The sequence below is a fragment of the Dermacentor variabilis genome, chromosome 6 (genome assembly GCF_050947875.1).
Source record: "Dermacentor variabilis isolate Ectoservices chromosome 6, ASM5094787v1, whole genome shotgun sequence".
NCBI classification, from domain to species: domain Eukaryota; kingdom Metazoa; phylum Arthropoda; class Arachnida; order Ixodida; family Ixodidae; genus Dermacentor; species Dermacentor variabilis.
Window position 1 is genome coordinate 115,249,400 of NC_134573.1, and position 18,587 is coordinate 115,267,986.

The 18,587-nt window shown below is 48.8% G+C and overlaps 1 protein-coding gene across 6 annotated transcripts in view; it reads right to left on the reverse strand.

The window, feature by feature from the left end:
- The window catches only part of LOC142584333 (uncharacterized), a 35,534-nt gene extending 19,224 nt beyond the window's left edge, over window positions 1-16,310 (reverse strand). For 4 of the 6 annotated variants that reach the window (XR_012828765.1, XR_012828763.1, XR_012828764.1 and 1 more), the window contains exon 1: window positions 8,679-8,851. Coding sequence is in view for 2 of the 6 variants with exons in the window: in XM_075694484.1 (XP_075550599.1) it covers window positions 8,679-8,768 (90 nt within the window). In the remaining 4 variants the exon portion in view is untranslated. Of the gene's footprint in view, window positions 1-8,678; window positions 8,852-16,110 lie in introns of those variants that run through there. The other 2 variants (XR_012828762.1, XM_075694485.1) reach the window with 1 other exon arrangement.
- Window positions 16,311-18,587: the final 2,277 nt, after the last annotated feature.

An 18,587-nucleotide genomic window follows, 5' to 3' on the forward strand; every position in this document is an offset into this window, starting at 1 on the left:
CGTCATATTCTGCCACTTCATTACTTACAGCAAGCGCTGCGCCGACTGAACCCTTAGGGAAGTGTAACGTGCGTGTTGTTATAAGCGGCACTTTATACCATGTTGAGGTCCTTGTTGTGCCTCGCTGTTCCCATGCCATGATTTTAGGATGGTACTTTCTGTCCTCTCATCATGCCGGGATAGATTGTGGCCGTGCTGAACTCACGCTGTCGCCATTCGGCCACACCGTTTTTGAAGATAATGATGACGCTTCCGATCGTGTGTTCGTCACCTCCGACCCCGAGATTCCTCCATACTCTGCCGCACTTGTACCCGTTTCCTGCGTTGGGTTTTCCGACTCCACAGTTCTTTTCACGCCGTCTAAGCTTGTTGCTCACGTCCTCCCTTCTTGCTGCCTTTTGCCCTTCTTTCGATTCGTCAAGGTTCCAGCGCATGTATCGAACCTGTTTCCTTGTCCTGCTAGCCTGCTCCGTGATGAGTGTCTTGGTTATGCTGAAGAAATCGAAGCAAGCTTCCTTTACTATGTGCCTGACGAACCGGCTTCGGCTCCGGTTGATGCTCTGGCCCTTCAAGTTTCTCCTCCCACGCCGCTGTAGGGCCCAACATTTGCCCGGTATATTGATCGCAACCTCACTCCAAGCCAGCACGCCCAGATCGTCGATCTCCTAGACCGCTTTCGCACGTCATTCGACCTACAAAAACCTCGCTTAGGCCGTACTTCCAATGTTGTCCATCACATCGACACCCGCAACCATGCCCCTTGACGCCACAGGCCGTATCGTGTATCCGCCACGGAGCGTAGCGTCATCACTGAGCAAGTTGAAGACATGCTACAACGCGGCGTCATACAACCTTCGCACAGTCCCTGGGCTTCTGCTGCAGTTCTGGTCAAAAAGAAAGATGGCACAAGTCGCTTTTGCGTGGACTACCGGCTACTCAATAAGATCACCCGCAAGTACGTTTATCCACTACCTCGTATTGACGACGCGCTAGACTGCTTCCAAGGCGCCGAATTCTTCTCATCTTTAGACTTACGATCCGGGTACTGGCAAGTGTCAGTGGCACTTGCCAACACAGCCTCAAATGGCTGTGTTATCTGGACGACATCTTCATCTTTTCACCTCACTTTCCTTCCCACTTACTTCGACTTAACACGTCCTCAAGTGCATCGCCGAAGCTGGTCTCCAACTTGAAGAAGTGTCGCTTCGCTGCCTGGCAGCTGGTCATCCTCGGCCATGTCGTGTCGAAAGAAGGTGAACTCCCTGATCCGGCGAAAGTACGAGCTGCTGCCCAGTTTCCGCGACCAACGACCTTGAAAGAACTGCGCAGCTTCATTGGGTTAGCGTCATACTTTCTCCGTTTCATCCGCGATTTAGCCACCATAACAGCACCTTTAACGCAGCTTCTTCGTGGTGGCCACAATCTTTCGACCTGGTCACCAGATTGCGATGCAGCATTCACAAAGCTGCGTCGTCTCCTGACGTCACCACCAATCCTGCGCCATTTCGGCCCAAGCGCTCCAACTGAAATACACACGGATGCCAGTGGCGTCGGCTTTGGGGCCGTTCTCACTCAGAGAAATGCTGGCTTCGATGAGTACGTCGGCGCCGTCGCCAGTCCTGTACTCACTAAACCCTAATCAAACTATTCGGTAACAGAACAAGAATGCCTGGCTATAATTTAAACCATAACCATATTCCATCTTTATCTCTATAGACGCCCATTTGACGTGATAACTGATCACCACTCGCTGTGCTGGCTGCCGTCCTTAAAAGAACCATCCGGTCGTCTTGCTCGATGGGCCCTTTGACTGCAGGAGTACGACATCCGAGAGCTGTAGCGTTCTGGCCGAAAACACTCGCATGTCGATGCCTTGTCTCGTTCGCCACTAACAGATGAGGTTAGCTCCCCGAGGGCCTGATTGTCCGAGTCTTCCCTTGCTGCCACTGACATTCTTCTGGAGCTGAACAAAGACCCATGGACCGTGTCCATGCTGAATTTCGTGTCCACCCCATCGACACCCACTACCAATCGTGCATAACGTCGCCAAGCACATCACTTTTCCATTCGCGAGGGGCTCTTGTACCGTCATAACTACCTACCGGACGGCGGCAAATGGTAGCTTGTCATCCCTCGGCAACTGCGTTCGGATATTTGTGCAGCGCTCCACGACTATCCCCAGTGCGCGCATGCAGGTGTACTCAAGACATACGCGCGCTTACGCCTTCGTTACTACTGGCGGGGGATGTATCGATTCATCCGTCATTATGTCCGCTCCTGTCTCGTTTGCCAGCACCGTAAAGATCCCCGTCGTCCTTCAACCGCCCCATTGCAGTCGTTGCCTTGCCCAGCACATGCTTTTGATCGAGTAGGCATCGACATTTATGGACCTCTGCCAACCACATCAGACGGCAATCGCTGGGTAATCGTAGCCATCGGCCATCTTACGCGCTATGCGGACACTTCACCTTTGTCCAGCGCTTCTGCACGTGACGTCGCCTGGTTTCTCCTGCGCCACATCAACCTTCGCCACGGAGCTCCCAGGGAATTACTTAGTGACAGAGGCCGCGTCTTCCTCTCTGACGTCATCGAGGCTCTCCTCAAAGAATGCCGCATCATTCATCGCACCACTACTGCATATCATCCGCAGACAAATGGCATGACCGAGCGATTTAATCGCACTCTTGGTGACATGCTGGCCAACGGCCGGACTCGACTCACTCGCTCCTCCGCGCTCCCTTATGGCCTTTGCAATGATGGATGCTGCTGCCTGCCGCCGTTGCTCTGTGGTGACGCTGTCAGCTCACCGTTGCTAAAACCCCTTGATAATTTGAAAGTAGCGACACTCTCCTCCTCACGGCGGTTTCCTCCTCGATTGTCCTCGCTCGCCGGCTGCGCAGGGCGCGCTTTTCCTCCTGGGCTGCCACGGACGGGCCGCAGGATTCTATGGAGGCATGTTATTTTGGGCCAGTTGCGCGCCCCAGTGAGGTTGAAAATTTGGTGAAATGCTAATAACAGCATCGATAATGCTGGAGGCCACCTTTATGAGCAGGTTGGTTTTTTCTTAAAAGCCATATGAACGGGGTATGCCGATGTAAAGGGAGCTTTGAGGCGAGTTCTATACACCAGACAATTTTTCTGACACATGATCAGATGCTTTACTTCGTGCGTCTGATCTAGTATTGCTTGTGACACATCCCTTTGTGTGTGGCTTATTAAGCGAAAGCCTTAGACCTATGTTTCAAGGTCCCGTTGTGAGCTACAGAAAATATCGCGTGACCGAAGGAAGGCGGGAAGCGAACCAAAGCATGTGCAGCCGCGTATTAGAGATGATTAATGATTAGCAAGGTGATGATTGATTAGTGATTGGTTTAAGACGAATTCGGGTGTATTAAGGAGGATTAAGGTGGATTAAAGTCGATGGAGGTGCATTAGGGTGCATGAAGTGGATTGAAGTACACAAAGCAGGACTAGGTAGGAATGAGGTCGATGAAGGTGGATTAGGGTGGATGAAGGCGCGTTGAGATGCATTAAGGACGATTATAGCAGATTAGGGTGGATTAAAGTGCACGATGAAGGATAAGGGTGGATTGAGAAGGATTAAGGTGCATTAGGAGGATTATGGTGGGCTAGGGTGAAAACTACAAGAAGGAGGATTAGGGTTGATTAAGGAGGATTAGGGTCGAACTAAAGTAGATGAATGTAGATTCTGCTGGATTAAGGTGAATAGGGACGATTATGGTAGATTAGGGTGGATTAAAGTGAATGAGGAAGCATTACGGTTGATTAAGGAGGATTAAAGTGCGTTAAGGAGGGTTAGAGTAGATTAAGGTCGATGAATATGAATTAGGGTGCATTAAGGAGGACTTTCGTGGATTATGGTGGAGAAAAGTGAATTAAGGTCAATGAATGTGGATTCGGTGGATTAATGTGCATTAGGAGGATTATGGTAGACTAATCGGTCTTAATACTCAACGAACCCTAATTCACCTTAGTCCATCCTAATCCACCTTAATGCTCCTTCATCCACTTAATCCAGCTTAATACTCCCAATCCACCTTAATACAACCTAATCAATCTACGTCGCCCCTAACGCACCTTAGCCTACCCTATACGGTCTTAATCCTCCTTTATCAACCCTATCCCATCATAATCCGCCTTAATTCTCCTTCACCCACCTTAATCCTTATTCATGCACATTAATCCAACTTAATTCTGCTTAATAGCCGCAATCTACCTTAATACACCCTAATTCACCTCTATCACACCTAATCCAGCTTCATAGTCCCTAATCCACCTTAATCTACCCTAATCCAACCTAATCGGTCTTAATTCTCCTTTATCAACACTAATTCACCTTAATCCACATTAATCGACCTTAATCTTCCTTTACCCACATTACTCCCCCTAATCCTTGTTCATGCACCCTAATTCAGCCTAATCGGTCTTAATACCCTTTCATCAACCCTCCACCTTATTCCACCGTAATCCACCTTAATCCTCCTCCACCCACCTTAATCTTTATTCATGCATCTTAATGCTTCTTAATACACTCTAATTCAACCTAATCTTCTTTAATACACTCTAATCAACCTTAATCCTCCCTAATCCGCCTAACGTCAATCGCTGATGATTAATTAATTAACTTGGGTAATCTTTCTCTTTTGCAGGGGTGAACATGCTTTGGGTCACTCTAGCTTTCCTTGGGTCACGTGATACTTCCAGTCTACAACGCGACCTTGAAACATAGAGATCTTATGGCTTTCGCCTTAAAAACTCCAAAAAAACTCAATGTTGACTAGCTAACGCTCATCACCTGCAATACCACGGGTACACTTGCCACTAACTTTTTCAGGGCGCAAAGCAGAATCTATAATGCTGCACTTTCGACTGAATAACAACAGTTAGCGACGTGTGAGGTGATGGAGCCGCCCAGAATATTAAGCATACTAAGGACAACCGCAACGAGAACACTGGTGAGCAGGACGGAAGAATGAAAAAAAAGAGCATTACGGGATGCTTTGCTACCACGGTTAGATACGGGGCCGTTTCCTGAGCCTACTTCGAGTTCCCTAGACCACATCGAATCGCGCCACAGCTAATTAAGGAGCGCAGAAGCACGGATACCACATTAATGAGGCGCGGTAGGTGCAAACAAGTTGGCGGCCTCTACTTCGTGTGCCGCCGGTGGAGCTATTCATGGCTTGACTCTTCCCGAAAGTGAAGCGAGAGCCTGGAACTGTTGCGGGTAAAGTGGGTCCTGAAGCAAGACGGCTGTAATGCGCCGTGAAAACCTGGCGGCGTCGCCCCCATCCATCTATTGTGATGGCGCATGGCAAGTCAGCAAGGCAAGACCGCAGGAGGACCAAGCAGAGACTCTCTTCACCGGGTGTGACTCCATCGCACGGGCGCCTACCATTGGCCGAAAATGACGACACCCGAGCGGGCTCGCCGATTGGCCGAAAATGAAGTCACCTGAGCGGGTTCTCCCATTGGCCGAACGTGACGTGTCTTCGAGACACCGAAGGGCTTAAAAGACGCAGACCGAGAGCATTCCTGGAGCATTCCTAGAACATTCCTTGCTTCGTCTCTTTCGAACTTCTTGCCACGGGCCGCAGCGTCCGAGTTGCTGCCGGCCCGTAATGACTCTATGACTGTTAATTTCTTGGTCGGCTCACTGTATATAATGTAAATAAACCTCCCAAGTTTTCATCCCAAAGTCCTCCTCAACTCCTACAACTGGTTGCTAGCGGTGGGATCACCTCCAAATGCAACACCAGCTATAAGAAAGACGCCTCAGCTCGCAAACAAAGCTGTTCTTTGTCGGAACAAAGTTCTTTCGGTCAATGCCTTGTAGCCCCTGCTTCCTGCGCAAGCCGTCGCGCTTTCCTTGTGGTATCATAAAAACGGCATAACCATCTTCAGGTTTCTTGCTGCAGTTATATGCGCAACAACCCGGCATAGCGCTAGCACATAGAGCAGGAAACACAGCCTATAACGTTCGCTGCGTCGAGCTAAAGCGCCGAGCCAGCCGTGCTCAGGAGGAAAATGTCGCGAACGAGAAAGAAAAACACAAGCAAAACCCAAGATCCGCGCGTTTCCAAGGTCAACGTCAGGGAGACCAATCATCGTGCAGAAAAACGGAGTCAAAACTGGTTGCCGCGGGGGAACGCGCAAGGGGCGAGGAGAGGCGAGGAGGTCGCGGGGCGGCGGCAGAGTTCAAAGAGTGTCGCTACTTTCAAATTACCAAGGGACTTTAACCTTTGCTAAAGTCCCCTTAACCGTTGTCGCCTCCACATGGCGCATTCATAGATGCGCTCGGGCAGGCAGCATACGAGTAATACCTGCGTAACGTCGACTGCCGGACGCAACTTATCTCCAATGTTTAAGCTTAATCATTATTTTCAGTGCCAATAGTCGAGGTCATAGCTTCATACGTGAATGAAACGGCTTACAGCTTTGCTTGAAGCCGTAAGCCTGTAGCAGAAGACGCTGCTACAGTTGACTACAAGTTGACTACAAGGAGTTTTTCGCGGCCTGGGGGCACCATACAATCGTCAGCAGTTCGTAAGCGAAGGCGCGGTTCGTGCACGTCGTCGGAATTGTCAGTATCTGTCAAGTTAACGAGGCGTTGACGGCACGAGATGAAAGCAGACGCCGAAGAGAGAAAGTCCCACCCTAGTATATGCATGTGAGCACATGAAGTCAACACTGCGAACTGGATATGGTGGCGTATCCCGTCGATCGAAACTCTAACGGTGCATTGCGCCAACGGCCGAATCACTCTATCATTTGCACCACGAAGAAGAGCTCCACTGTAAGGTTTAGTAACTTTGCGTATACGAGAGCACAAGCCAGCGTGAATAACAGAAATAGCTGCTCCCATATCAATCAATGCTAGGACTGGCACACCTTCTGCACACACTGAATAATGTATTGGCCGGGCACGCTGGAGGAATTGTAGTCTGTGTGAGCCATGCAGCTTTCCCTCCAACAACTGCACCATCTAGTTTTCCGATCGGTAGTCAGGAGGGCGGGTGGCCGGTTGCAAGGGTGGTGTCGAGCGTCGGAGAGGGGAGGGCGAGTGGCAGCGACCTGGACGATAGTTGCGAGGCGCTTCGGGAGGTGGAGAAAGTGAGCGTGGGGAGAACCGGCGCTGGTAAGGACTTGGAGGAAGCGACGGGTCTCTATCATAAATGTCGTAACCACGGCGTTCCTCCTGTTGTTGTCTTCGATAAAAACTCGATATGTGCCCATGAATACCACAATAATAACAAATGGGGCGGGGCGTAGGCCGGGTAGTGCAATATGCTGTGGCAGGTTGACGGGGTGGTAGAGTCGCCAGATGGTTGGGGGCAGTAGCAGCAGCAGGAGGCGCTGTCTGAATGAACGCTGGTTGCATAGTCGCAAGCTGAGTGCACGAAGGGGATGGCGAAGGAGGGCCACAGCTCACAGCGCAGGTCATGGAGGACAGTTCCTCTTTGATGATGTCGCTCAGGCAAGGAACCGAAGGCTGATGCTGGAGAACTGGAGGACTCAGCAGGCCGCACGCTTGGAGCTCTTCGCGTATAAGAGTCCGAATCAGCATACGCAGGTCGGGAGGACTCAGCAGGCCGCACGCTTGGAGCTCTTAGCGTATTAGAGTCCGATTCAGCATACGCAGGTCGGTATCCGACGAAGGAGGCGCGCCACCGGTGACTGTTTGTAAACGGATGGCCTGCAGTGCGTCCAGCTGTTGGCAAGTCGCGATCACATCGTTAGCGGTATTTGGATTCTTGATCTCCAGTGCGTTGAACGCGACCTGGGCAATGCCCTTTAGGATAGGATGGACACGATCAGATTCCGTCATGGTGGCGTCAACACGGCGACAAAGGGCGAGGACGTACTCAATATAAGAGGTGTATGTTTCCCCGGGAAGTTATGTGCGTCCATCAAGCTTTTTCTTGGCGACCTCAGAGTGGACGTTGGGAGCGCCAAAAATCTGCCGAAGCTGGTGTTTGAATGCCGGCCACTCAGGCAAGGTGCTCTCGTGGTTGAGAAACCGAGTCCTGGCAACGTCAGTGAGATAGAATGCGACGTTGCGAAGCTTGTGCATATCATCCCACCGGTTAGACTCACGCGGTCATAATTATCCAGCCAGCCATCAACGACGTCACTACGAAGGCCAGCGAACGTGCTGGGATCGCGCTGCCGCGTGCTGACGGTCCACGACGGAACGGCCGGTGGGGCAGAGACGGTGACGCCGGAGGCTCCTGGAGGATCTTCTTGGGGCATCCTGGCAGAAAGGTGGAGCAAGCGGCATCCTGAACGAAGCTACAGGGAAGATCGAAGGCGTAGAGGACCATGGGATCGAAAGCAGCCTCCCCTACTGGCGAGACAGCTGTTAAGCCAAGACGGTTTATTTCGCAGGTCGCGCGCTAAAGACGATGACGCTGGCCATGATGATGAATATATACAGATGAAGAAGAAGGGGTAAGATAATGCTCACAATATATATATATATATATATATATATATATATATATATATATATATATATATATATATATATATATATATAAGGAAAAGTACGTATGATTGCCAGTCAGCATTTATAATATCAAAATTGGGATTTTGCGATCATCTTGAAGTGAATTAGCTGTTCGCTAGTACAAGCGAACTTATCGGCTGTTACTTACCGTTTTAAGATCCATCATTGTAGCCCTGCCAGTGTAATCAAAGCTACCTCTTGCAAATGCAATGAAAGATATAAGAGCCAGAAATTGCATTTCATTTGTTTCCGGTTACTGCTTCTGAACTAACTACACAAAGCAACAGTGGCAACTTTAGCCGCTACGCCCTCGATTTGCTAAAACTTATGCAATATAGCCTGTCTTTATATAAATGCACTTTCCTTACATTGCTCTTTTTGCGTATGTGTATATGTGCGCGTACGTGCGGGAAAGCGGAGAGGTACACAGCTGGCAGCTCGCAACACAGGTGCAGCCGTGATGTATGACCTTATTTTCGCTCTCAAAAATACCTATTCCAGATAAACTGAATATAGCACTCTAAAAACACATGCTTCGATTACTTTGGAAACATTCATGTAGTGAACATCCTAGAGAGAAATACAGGGTGTTCAAAATTAAGCTTTACGGTTTTTTTAAATTAGGCAATGGGAGGCACGCGAAGACCACCAGTGCTAATAAGGCATGTGGCCAGGGGGACACGAAGTGAAGTGATAATTATCTCTGTCAGCAAAATTTGTTAATTTGAACGCAGCAAGTGGGCATGTTCGCATTGAAAAGTTACAGACTGCCATGTTTCTACACAATATCAGCTGGAAGAATTCGTCTAGCACGTCTGTGCTCCGAGATATCCGACTCCAACTTTTAATTGTCGTCCGCATGATTATGCTTTTAAGAGAGTTAGGATCGGCGCAAAGCTCCTCCCTGATGTGATGCGGCTGTTGCGTGGGGCGTTTAGTCTGACTACGGGGCGGAGGCATTGGCAAAGATGATAGTTGTCCCCCTTCCGCTCTCGCCTGGCGAAATAAAACATCGAAGAACCGCGAACCGCTGTCGTAACGTGCGACCGCGAAGCCTGTCACGATGGTGGCAGCTGCCATGGCGAGATAATGGTGTGAGCGGAGAAACCGGAGGGCTGTGCGCGTGCGTAATGGTGACTAGACGAGCAGGCATGGTCCTTTCCTGGGCTATGCAAGCAAAGCGCTGCTGATTTCCAAGTATTGTAAGTTTTATAAAAATCAGGAGCAACAACGGCGCGGCACACAGCGCTTTCATATCTTGATTTAGCCAGCCGAGATGGGAAGGCGGACAGTTTACATCCTTGCCTATGCCTCCATCCTGTTCTTAGAATAGATGCCGCCCGAAACAGCCAGGTCACATCAGGGAGGATTTTCGCGCCGATCCTCTCTTGCATGCGTAATTATGCCAACGACAGTTAAAATTTGGAGTCTGATATCCGGGACCACAGAAAAGCTAGAAGAATTCTTCCAACTGATACTGTGTAAAAGCATGGCTGCCTCTAATTTTTCAATACAAACGTACCCAATTACTGCAGTCAGCAAAAAGTTAATTATTCAATTGGGCTGCTGACCGCCATAATCTGTCCTTGTGTCCCTTTGGCCGCATAAATTATTTCTTCAGGTGACCTTCGCCTGCCTGCCAGTGCCTAATTTTAAGAAAACCATAAAGCTTAGTCTTGAACAAGAAAGTGGCTTGCGACAATCAGTATTTTATGCTTTGTAGGGGGAAATTATCCTGCCACATAAAAAACCGCTGGGCATATGTGCCTTCGTTTCAGTAAGGTCTTTCAGACATGCTACGCTTATCTGCAACAACGTTCGCAAAGGTTCTCCTCTTATCGTGTACATCTGTATGGCTGCTACCGAATGTCGCCTATTGCGCCTAATGAATACCAGTGCTTCAAAAACAGTTAAGTGACATTCGTCACCTTTAATGAATAAGCAACTTAAAACTTGCCAAGGAAAACAGCATGGAGTAGTGAAAAAGTGAAGTGTGTGCTCCGTGCGAAACCGGACATGTAATGTTCTGGTCCTTATAAGTGCAATTGATCTCTCTAACAATATGAAATTGTTGAGGCAAACGAATACAGACAAAGCATTGTTGGCTGTGAGACGAGTACACTCTGTTAGCGGTAGCTACGTAAACAAACAAAAAAATCTGAGCCAAAGAACAAAGCGGCAGCTGAAGCTTGATAGGTATATACACTGTTACGGTGACAAAGGCAGGTGAGACGATATGAGATTATGTATGCGCATGAACGCCATCATATTAGTTGTCTCTACGCCCGTGTAGTATTAATTATCGTCATCTTGCCACATTCGTCGCAATGAGGCAGTTGTCACGCTACAATGACAGTTGGGATCTTCTGTCCCATATCATGTCGGCGTCTTTGTCTTATACGAAAGTCAGTAACGCACCCCACGCCCTGATGCTTGTGTCGAGACATACATAGCACTAATAACATTATATTTCCAACTCTTGATATAAAATAGGTTAACCAAAAACCCGTGACCAAGAAAAATTACTGGATAGCCTTGGGGTGCCGACATAATAGAATGTGATAACTTTCTTACAGCAAGTTTCGCATTAGTTTCTCAAGAGGTGACTGCAACGTGGCGTCATCACGTAGAAAGTAGTGACGTGGCAGTGGAACCACCTTCTGATGACAGATGTACGCGCAGGCTTTCGCCTTCATCCTCTTTAGTGTATGGTAAAGTGATTGTCAAGTTTTTTCAAGAAAGAGTAAGACAGCTCTTTTAACCTGGAGGCCAAACTTACAATGGATATAACAAAGAATGCTCAACGTAAAAGAGCACGAAGTCTGAAGTATGAAAATAAGACACCATAAGATGTGAGCGTCTGCATTCATTTTCGTTTTCTTTAGACAACATCATACCCTACCAGAAGTACAGGCGAATAAAGATGTCATAAAATTGTCGTTCAATTACAAAAGCAAGCAGCGTGATGTATTTTGTACAGCTTGCGCCCGGGAGAAGAGTCTTTGTACTCTATTTCACAGTTGACTGAAAATCCTCTGTGCACGGATTCTTTCCACATCTGTTGCTCGCACTTGGGTTTGGCTGAAATCAGAAGCCAAAGCTCCAGAACTAATTTGAATATGCTCCATGGTGGAAACGCTTTTGGCAGTGTGTAATGCACACAATTAGGGATAACTACAACGTTGTGTGTGATGAAGTAGCTTCAATTCAACGAGCTACTCACCGTGCTTGCTGAAGTTGAGGTGGCAGCGCAGTTCGATTAATAGACCGTAACCGATGGATGCGCATCCGATTCGTTCCTTACAGTGTGTGCAACATGTTGAGTGCGTGGCTGAGCGCGTACAGGCATGAGTTTCGGCACGCGAGACGCAGTGCGCTGAATTGCGAGGTGAAAAAGGGACAATGAGGAGTCCACGCGCGGACGTGAATTTCATGCTGGGCAAAATGAGGGGATGTCGAAGAGCGTCGAGCACGAGTACGCGAGGCGCGAGCAATGAAAATTAACGGAAAAAATCCTATCGGGCGGGCCAACGGAGCTCCCGGGAGCCAATCGCCGGTGAACATGGAGCTCAGAGGGTGAGCAATCCGAAATAAAATCAGTTTCGCCATTCGGGAGAAGCAATGAACGCGATAGCAACATCTTACAGTATGACACAAATTGTAAGACTCGTAGCTGTAGTGGTAGTATGAATTCAAGTAAACGTAGGCTGACTAGCTAAAATCGAGTTCTTCTGGGGCCCTCTGTCTCAACTTATCAAACTGAATTTTATTTTCAGCATGAAAAGGCAATGAAGCGAGGCGCGCTGGCAGAAAACCGGGAGTTCCTGAGGACTTCATGACAGTGATCCCAACGTACTTTAACATACTAAATTACCATAGAGGGACGAGGATCAGATATCCCCCGCCTCACAATACACTCACTCAAGAACAGGCAGTTTACTGGCGAAAGCTGCAGACAGGAACTTTCCCAAATTTACATAAACTATACAAAATGTTCCCAGGTCAATACAGGGACACATGCCCGTGGTGTGGCGCAATACCCGCACTTTATCACATCCCATGGGAGTGCAATACGAATAAGGCATTCCACAAAATAGAAAATCCGAGTGCGGAGCAGTGGGAGAGCGTGCTCTCCAGCGGCGACCCTAGCCTCGAACGGAGGCTGGTGGATCATGCCCGACGAGCAGCCACACTCAGTGGTGCCCTGGAATAGGGGCGCCAACCAGGCAGGCCGGAGATCTTCATCAACCAATAGAAGATCAAGACATCCGGCCCGACCGCTGAATTACTCTTTCTAGGGCAATAACGTTTACTTCCTCCTCCTCCAGGAAGCGACGTAAGGCGGAGGTCGGCCACCATACCAGGAGACGAAGACGGGCCGTCGAGTTCTGCACCCGAGCCACTAGGCCTTCATCCGACCGGGGCCTTTTGCCAACCGGTTTGCGTGTTTCGCAAGCCTTCCAGATCGCGTATTTCTTATTTAGGCCTGCGGACTCCTGCGCCCGTAAGCAGAGAGGGAGCAGTCAGGCTACGACCCCGAACATTGCGCACAGCTGCCGGGCCCGCATGTCCTGTTGTGTCACAGCTTCCATCTTGAGGTGCCGCCAAGGCGGCTGCGTCTCCCTTTCAAGCCGGAGCTGCTGTGCTCTGGTCGCCAACTCGTCGGTCATCCCCGTCGTTATTTTAGGGCGCAGCTCTTCGGCACGCGTCCCTGCGTTAAGCGTCGACGTGCTTCGTCCTCCCTCAGCGTAACCGAGTGAACGTGGAGCGCAGCGGTGAGCCAAAGGCGAGAGCGCCGAGAATACGAGGAGAAAAAAGGAGGGGGAGGCTACAGGGAAGCATAAGGCGGGAAGTAGATGAGGACAGTATGGCGGAAGGGTGACGAGAAAAGCAGAAGACTGAAAGCGAAGAGACCGCGAGGAGGGAAGTCGGTGGAAGCCACCTTAAAGCACCACGAGATGGCGCTCACGTCCACTCATGCAAGGTAGTATGCAACCTCTCGATAATATTTGTGGACAGGAAGGCGAAAATTTAGGTTTGAAATATGGGGTTAGAAAATTAGGGGTTATGGTATTCAATGAAAAGAATATACAGATAGTGGCAATACAGGGCCAGGAAATACCTCGGGTAACAGAGTTTCAATATCTTGGCATATAGATAAATGAAGGCAATAGATATATGGAAACGTAGAAAAAAATAACAGTAAAGGGGAAGCGATATGCAGCCACAGTGAAGCACAGAGCGCATTGAGGATACAATATGTACGAGGTGCTCCAGGGTATAAGGAAAAGCGTAATGGTTCCAGGACTTACTTTTGGAGATGCGGTCGTTTGCTTTAACTCAATGGTGCAATCAAAACTGGATGGCAACCAAAGGTCAGTGGGACGCCTGGCAGTGGGCTTTCCAGGGAAGGCTACAAATGAAGCTATGCATGGTGATATGGCCTGGACAAGTTTAGTTTTGAAGTGAGGGAAACTTAGATTAAAATTGATTATAAAGAACGACTGAGCAATATGGAAGAAAGTAAATGGGCTAAGAGAGTGCTGAGGTATTTTTACAGAAAGAACATTGATTCACAGGGGAGGAAAGGAACCAGGAAGCTAACCAGCAAGTATGCGGCCTGTAGGGTGAGCAACACAGTAACAAAGAGCTTAATGCGGGCAGTCAAAGAGGCTGAATTAATCTCATGGGTGGCGGCAGGGGAAAAGGAACCTGCCATGAGTAAGTACTTAAGAGGAAAAGACGAAATCAGGAAACAAAGAATTTATGATAACTCAAAAGGAAGCTCATTACTTTTCGAAGTGAGATCAGGATGCCTTGGAACACGCACCTATAAAGCGAGATAGAAGAACGAAAAAGAAGCACGTGCTTGTTTCGATAAAGCTAGGGAAACGATGGAGTATGTTTTATTGGCATGTGAAGATATCTGCCCAGCGGTCGATTGAGGCACCCTTGGACTCCTTGAAGCCCTGGGGTTCAGCGAGAGTAGGGGCAATTTAAAGAAGTCCGCAATAGAGATTAGTAAGAGGCGATTGGAAGATTCGTGGAATAGAAACAGGGAAATTACAAAACACAGAGACGTACAAAAACAAAGTTCACCATAGGGGTCAGAAAATGTGGTTACGAGAATTCATAGTGCGTTCTTTTTTCATTTTTTTAGCCTAGGTAGGACATCAGGCAGTATAATAGCAAGAGCGTGGTGGCGCAACCCACCGCCCCGTTCCATAGGGGATGCTCATAACATCCATCCAAAAACGCAAACACGTTTTATTCTCCACTTTCAATACGGCAAGGTCACGACCGAGCAACACACAACACTTTCACGCCCATATTATGCATACCAGAGCACTTTCCCACATACTATACACAACAGAGTAACCACAACCCACAAGCGCACAGCACATACACAAACAGTGCTCGGGCTGCCTCAGCGCATATTCCTTCGAACCTTCCTATATAGCCACGATGTTTCGATCTACATCATAATACCAGTGAGTGACCCTATGTTATACGTAAATCAGCAATAAATTTCGACAGCATACTTCTTTGAGTATAATCACCTGATAGGCACGGCAAATCCACACAGACCTGGTAATGTAATACCGCATTATACTGACTGTTTTTGACTAGCGACTTTCAATTGTCAACACGATGCCGACGGCGATCTAAGCCTTTCACTTCGTAGCCGTAGCGGAGGGCGCATCAAAAACCGCTGGCGTTTACAAAATGCATTCCTGTTGGGACCACTTCAACGTTTTCTCGCCTAATTTCATACAGAAATGGCCAACGATGTGCTATCCGCGGCGTCCGTATGCCGCTGCAAAGCAGGTATGTGCGAACCGGCGCGCGGTGTGCCGGAGGCTGCCGGCAGCCGGACATGAGGCCGGGCGTATAGTGTAGGGATGAATCTGACCAGGACGCTGAAGTCACCGCTTTCGAGGAAGCCTTGTAAATCATAATTTGCCTTCATGTCCACCACCGCCCAAAAGTATTCGGCTACGTCGAGGGCGTCGTTCGCTGCTACATGCTGAGCAGCTGCATGCGATTTGTAAGAATATCCTTATTACTTATTTTATTTACAGCATACTGCGGTCGAAAGACCAAGCAGGGGTGTGTGGCAAAAGCAGTTGACAAAAGAAATTCAAAGTACACAGTGGTTGGATGAGAGCGGAATGTAAATACTAGCATAGCATCCAAGAAGGGTATGATACAAGTTACTCACCGCGATGTCAGGGAGCTATTTCATACGAGAACTAAACATTACTCACCGCGATTGCCCTGACAGGCCCTGTTCACCATTAACTATATGCGAAGGCTAACTGCTGGTGTCTGTTGTGTTATATCCATCTGCAGGAGAGTCGTGGTAACGAAGATTGTTGCCATACAGTCTACTAGGCTACAACTGCTATAACCATAGCGTAAATACTGTGGCGGGAGCGGAACTGTCGCGACAAGTGACCGGGAACGATAGCTCCCACTATGAAGTATGCCGTCTCCCTCCGAGCGCCTCAACTGCAAAGCCGCGCCTGCGCCATGCTAGCCGTGCTTTCTGCTAGAAAGAGGATGGTTTCGCTCCTTACCGGCGTTCGAGTTTGACAGTACACCGCAGCTTTGTAGTCCACAGTGCTGCCGTCACCATGTGTGTCCCGTTAGCTTGGTCTCCCATTCACGTCTCGGCATATCCATTTGTACCGTACCCTTGTGCCTTTCGTTAGGCTTTTCGTACTTTGTAGTTTATATTGTCAGTCTACATGTTATCTTCGAGAATATATCCTTTTCTTCCCAGACGCCGACAGCTGTATGTGCTAGGTTGCTACGGGGAAGTCAGTAACAGCTCTTTTTTGAAATTTATTTTCTGGATACTTTTTGTTTGTACGTTTGCTTTTACCGCGCCTCATAGGCAATACATCTTCTATTGTTGGTCGGCGCTTCCCGTCACTGTAGTGTCGTGCCCGCTACGCGATGCATCACGGAAGTGACGATGTATATACAGCTGTATATCCAGGTTGCATGGTACGCTCATGCACTTCCTTGCTCTAGCGGCAGGGTTTGTGTTCCATCTGTGGATTTGTAGGCGTAGCTTGCAGCAGTGATGCGCTCACAGCGCTCGGCTACGTGATGACGGCGGCAGCAAACGTATTTTGCTTTCGCTTCGAAGTCGTCGAAGATGGCGCTGCAAAACGACCACAAATGCACAAATTTGATATAGCTTAACTTTCTCCTTATCCGAATTTCACGCATCAGAACAAGAAGGCCTGGCTGATATTTGCGGCGCCTAGGCAGAGATGCCTGAGTACGGGCTCGTCTCGCTGTGCATCAGCAGCCGGACGCTGCTTTCGAGTTCAACTATTCCCATATCGCAGCTCGCCTACGAGCTAAAGGTTTGACACGGATGGCCGCTGATCATCAAAGGTTTAGACATCAGACTATGCTACTAAGCATTAATTTCCGCCGAGAAGAAATTATTGTAGTTGATGTTCGGGTCGCCGGCGACACAATATAGGCACGCAAAGGAGAAACATTCCTGCTCTTTCGATTGCCGCGAGAGGGCGCGACATGTGAAGTGCGTATGAAGGAGGAACTCACCGGCCTGAAGGAGGAAAGCGGCTGGCTCCTGCTTTTTCGCACCCTTCCTTTTTTTTTTGAAGGGTGTAGAGAAACGACATACAACGGATATGTACAAAGCAAAGTTCCTAATAGAGGTTCAGAAAGTTTCGTGAGGAGCATTCTTCGGTGTTGTTGCTTTGAACATAGGCAAGACATTGGGCAATATAACAACAAGAGCTTGGTGGCGCAACCCACCACCTCATTCCAAACGCGACGCTCATAACATCCAGCCATGCAACTGCGGCATCGGCGGTGCTGGCCATCCAGGAAAAAAAAAACATAGAAAGCTCACCTTCGCCCACAGGGTTTGGCGCACAGGGTTCGGCAACTGCAGTTGCCGGGAAGCGGCAACTGTGTGGCCAGTCTACGCATAGCGCTGTTCGTCGCCGGTCTGCCAGTCGTGCAGGGTGCACGGCGATGCCTCAGTATATCGCAAAATGAAAACATACATAGCGCTGCGCTCAAATTTCGAATTGGGAGTAGGGTAATCGTCGGTGAATGCTATGGTAAGACGAGCGCCGTTTCACTCATCCCTTCGCCGCCGCCCATCAGTGTTGAACTGTTGCGCATGCTAGCACTCGCGATATGCCCTAACTCTTACTGCGTTGGTACCATTCTAACTTTAATGGTATTTGTGTTTTGCTGTTAATTTTTCATTCAGGGTTGATTCTATATTTTTCTCTGACACCGGTTATATCGCATATTTTGTGTGCTTTTTGGAACGAACGGCTTCGTCCTCGATTGTATTCTCTGAGGTTTGGCCTCAGGGACCCGTTCGAAATATTAAAGAACCTGCTTCACCAGGCAGTAGGGCACATACAAGTCGCAGCCAAATTCACAAGTGGCTCATATTCACGCATTACAATGCTCACATGCCTAACTAATCATTCCCTTAGCGGGGTTCCTACGCCCCACTCTCTATATGTAGTGGGCCCGCCTTAGTCAAAGCACGCGAATTCGCATCGTTCTGTCTTCCTCTCCCGGTATCTTCATGCCATTTAGTATAAGTCGCGAACGCGGGGGCACCGTTCCCAAGTGACCGTCAAATGTCTACAAAAGATAACACGTCTGTATGCCTCATAACTACTGATGAGCATGAGTATGAGTTTGATTAATTTTATCTACCATGGCGGCCGAATAAACTCTCAAACACGACCGCTCTCGCTCGCTTATAGCCTCCTTCGCACAGATCGTGACGGTCGCGGTGGGGGCGTAGCCCGAGTAACCCAGAACACTATTTTATTTCAAAAACGCCAAGGCATAGCTGGTCATGGAAGTGTCTGGTGTACTGTTAACGTGTGCGGCATGTCGGTTCTCATAGGTGGTGTGTACAGGCATCCTAACGTTTCTGTCGAATACACGATGCAATTGCACGATTTCCTTCACACCAAAGTAAATGCCTGACCTCAGCTAATATTAACCGGCGATTTTAATCTTGCAGGAATAAACT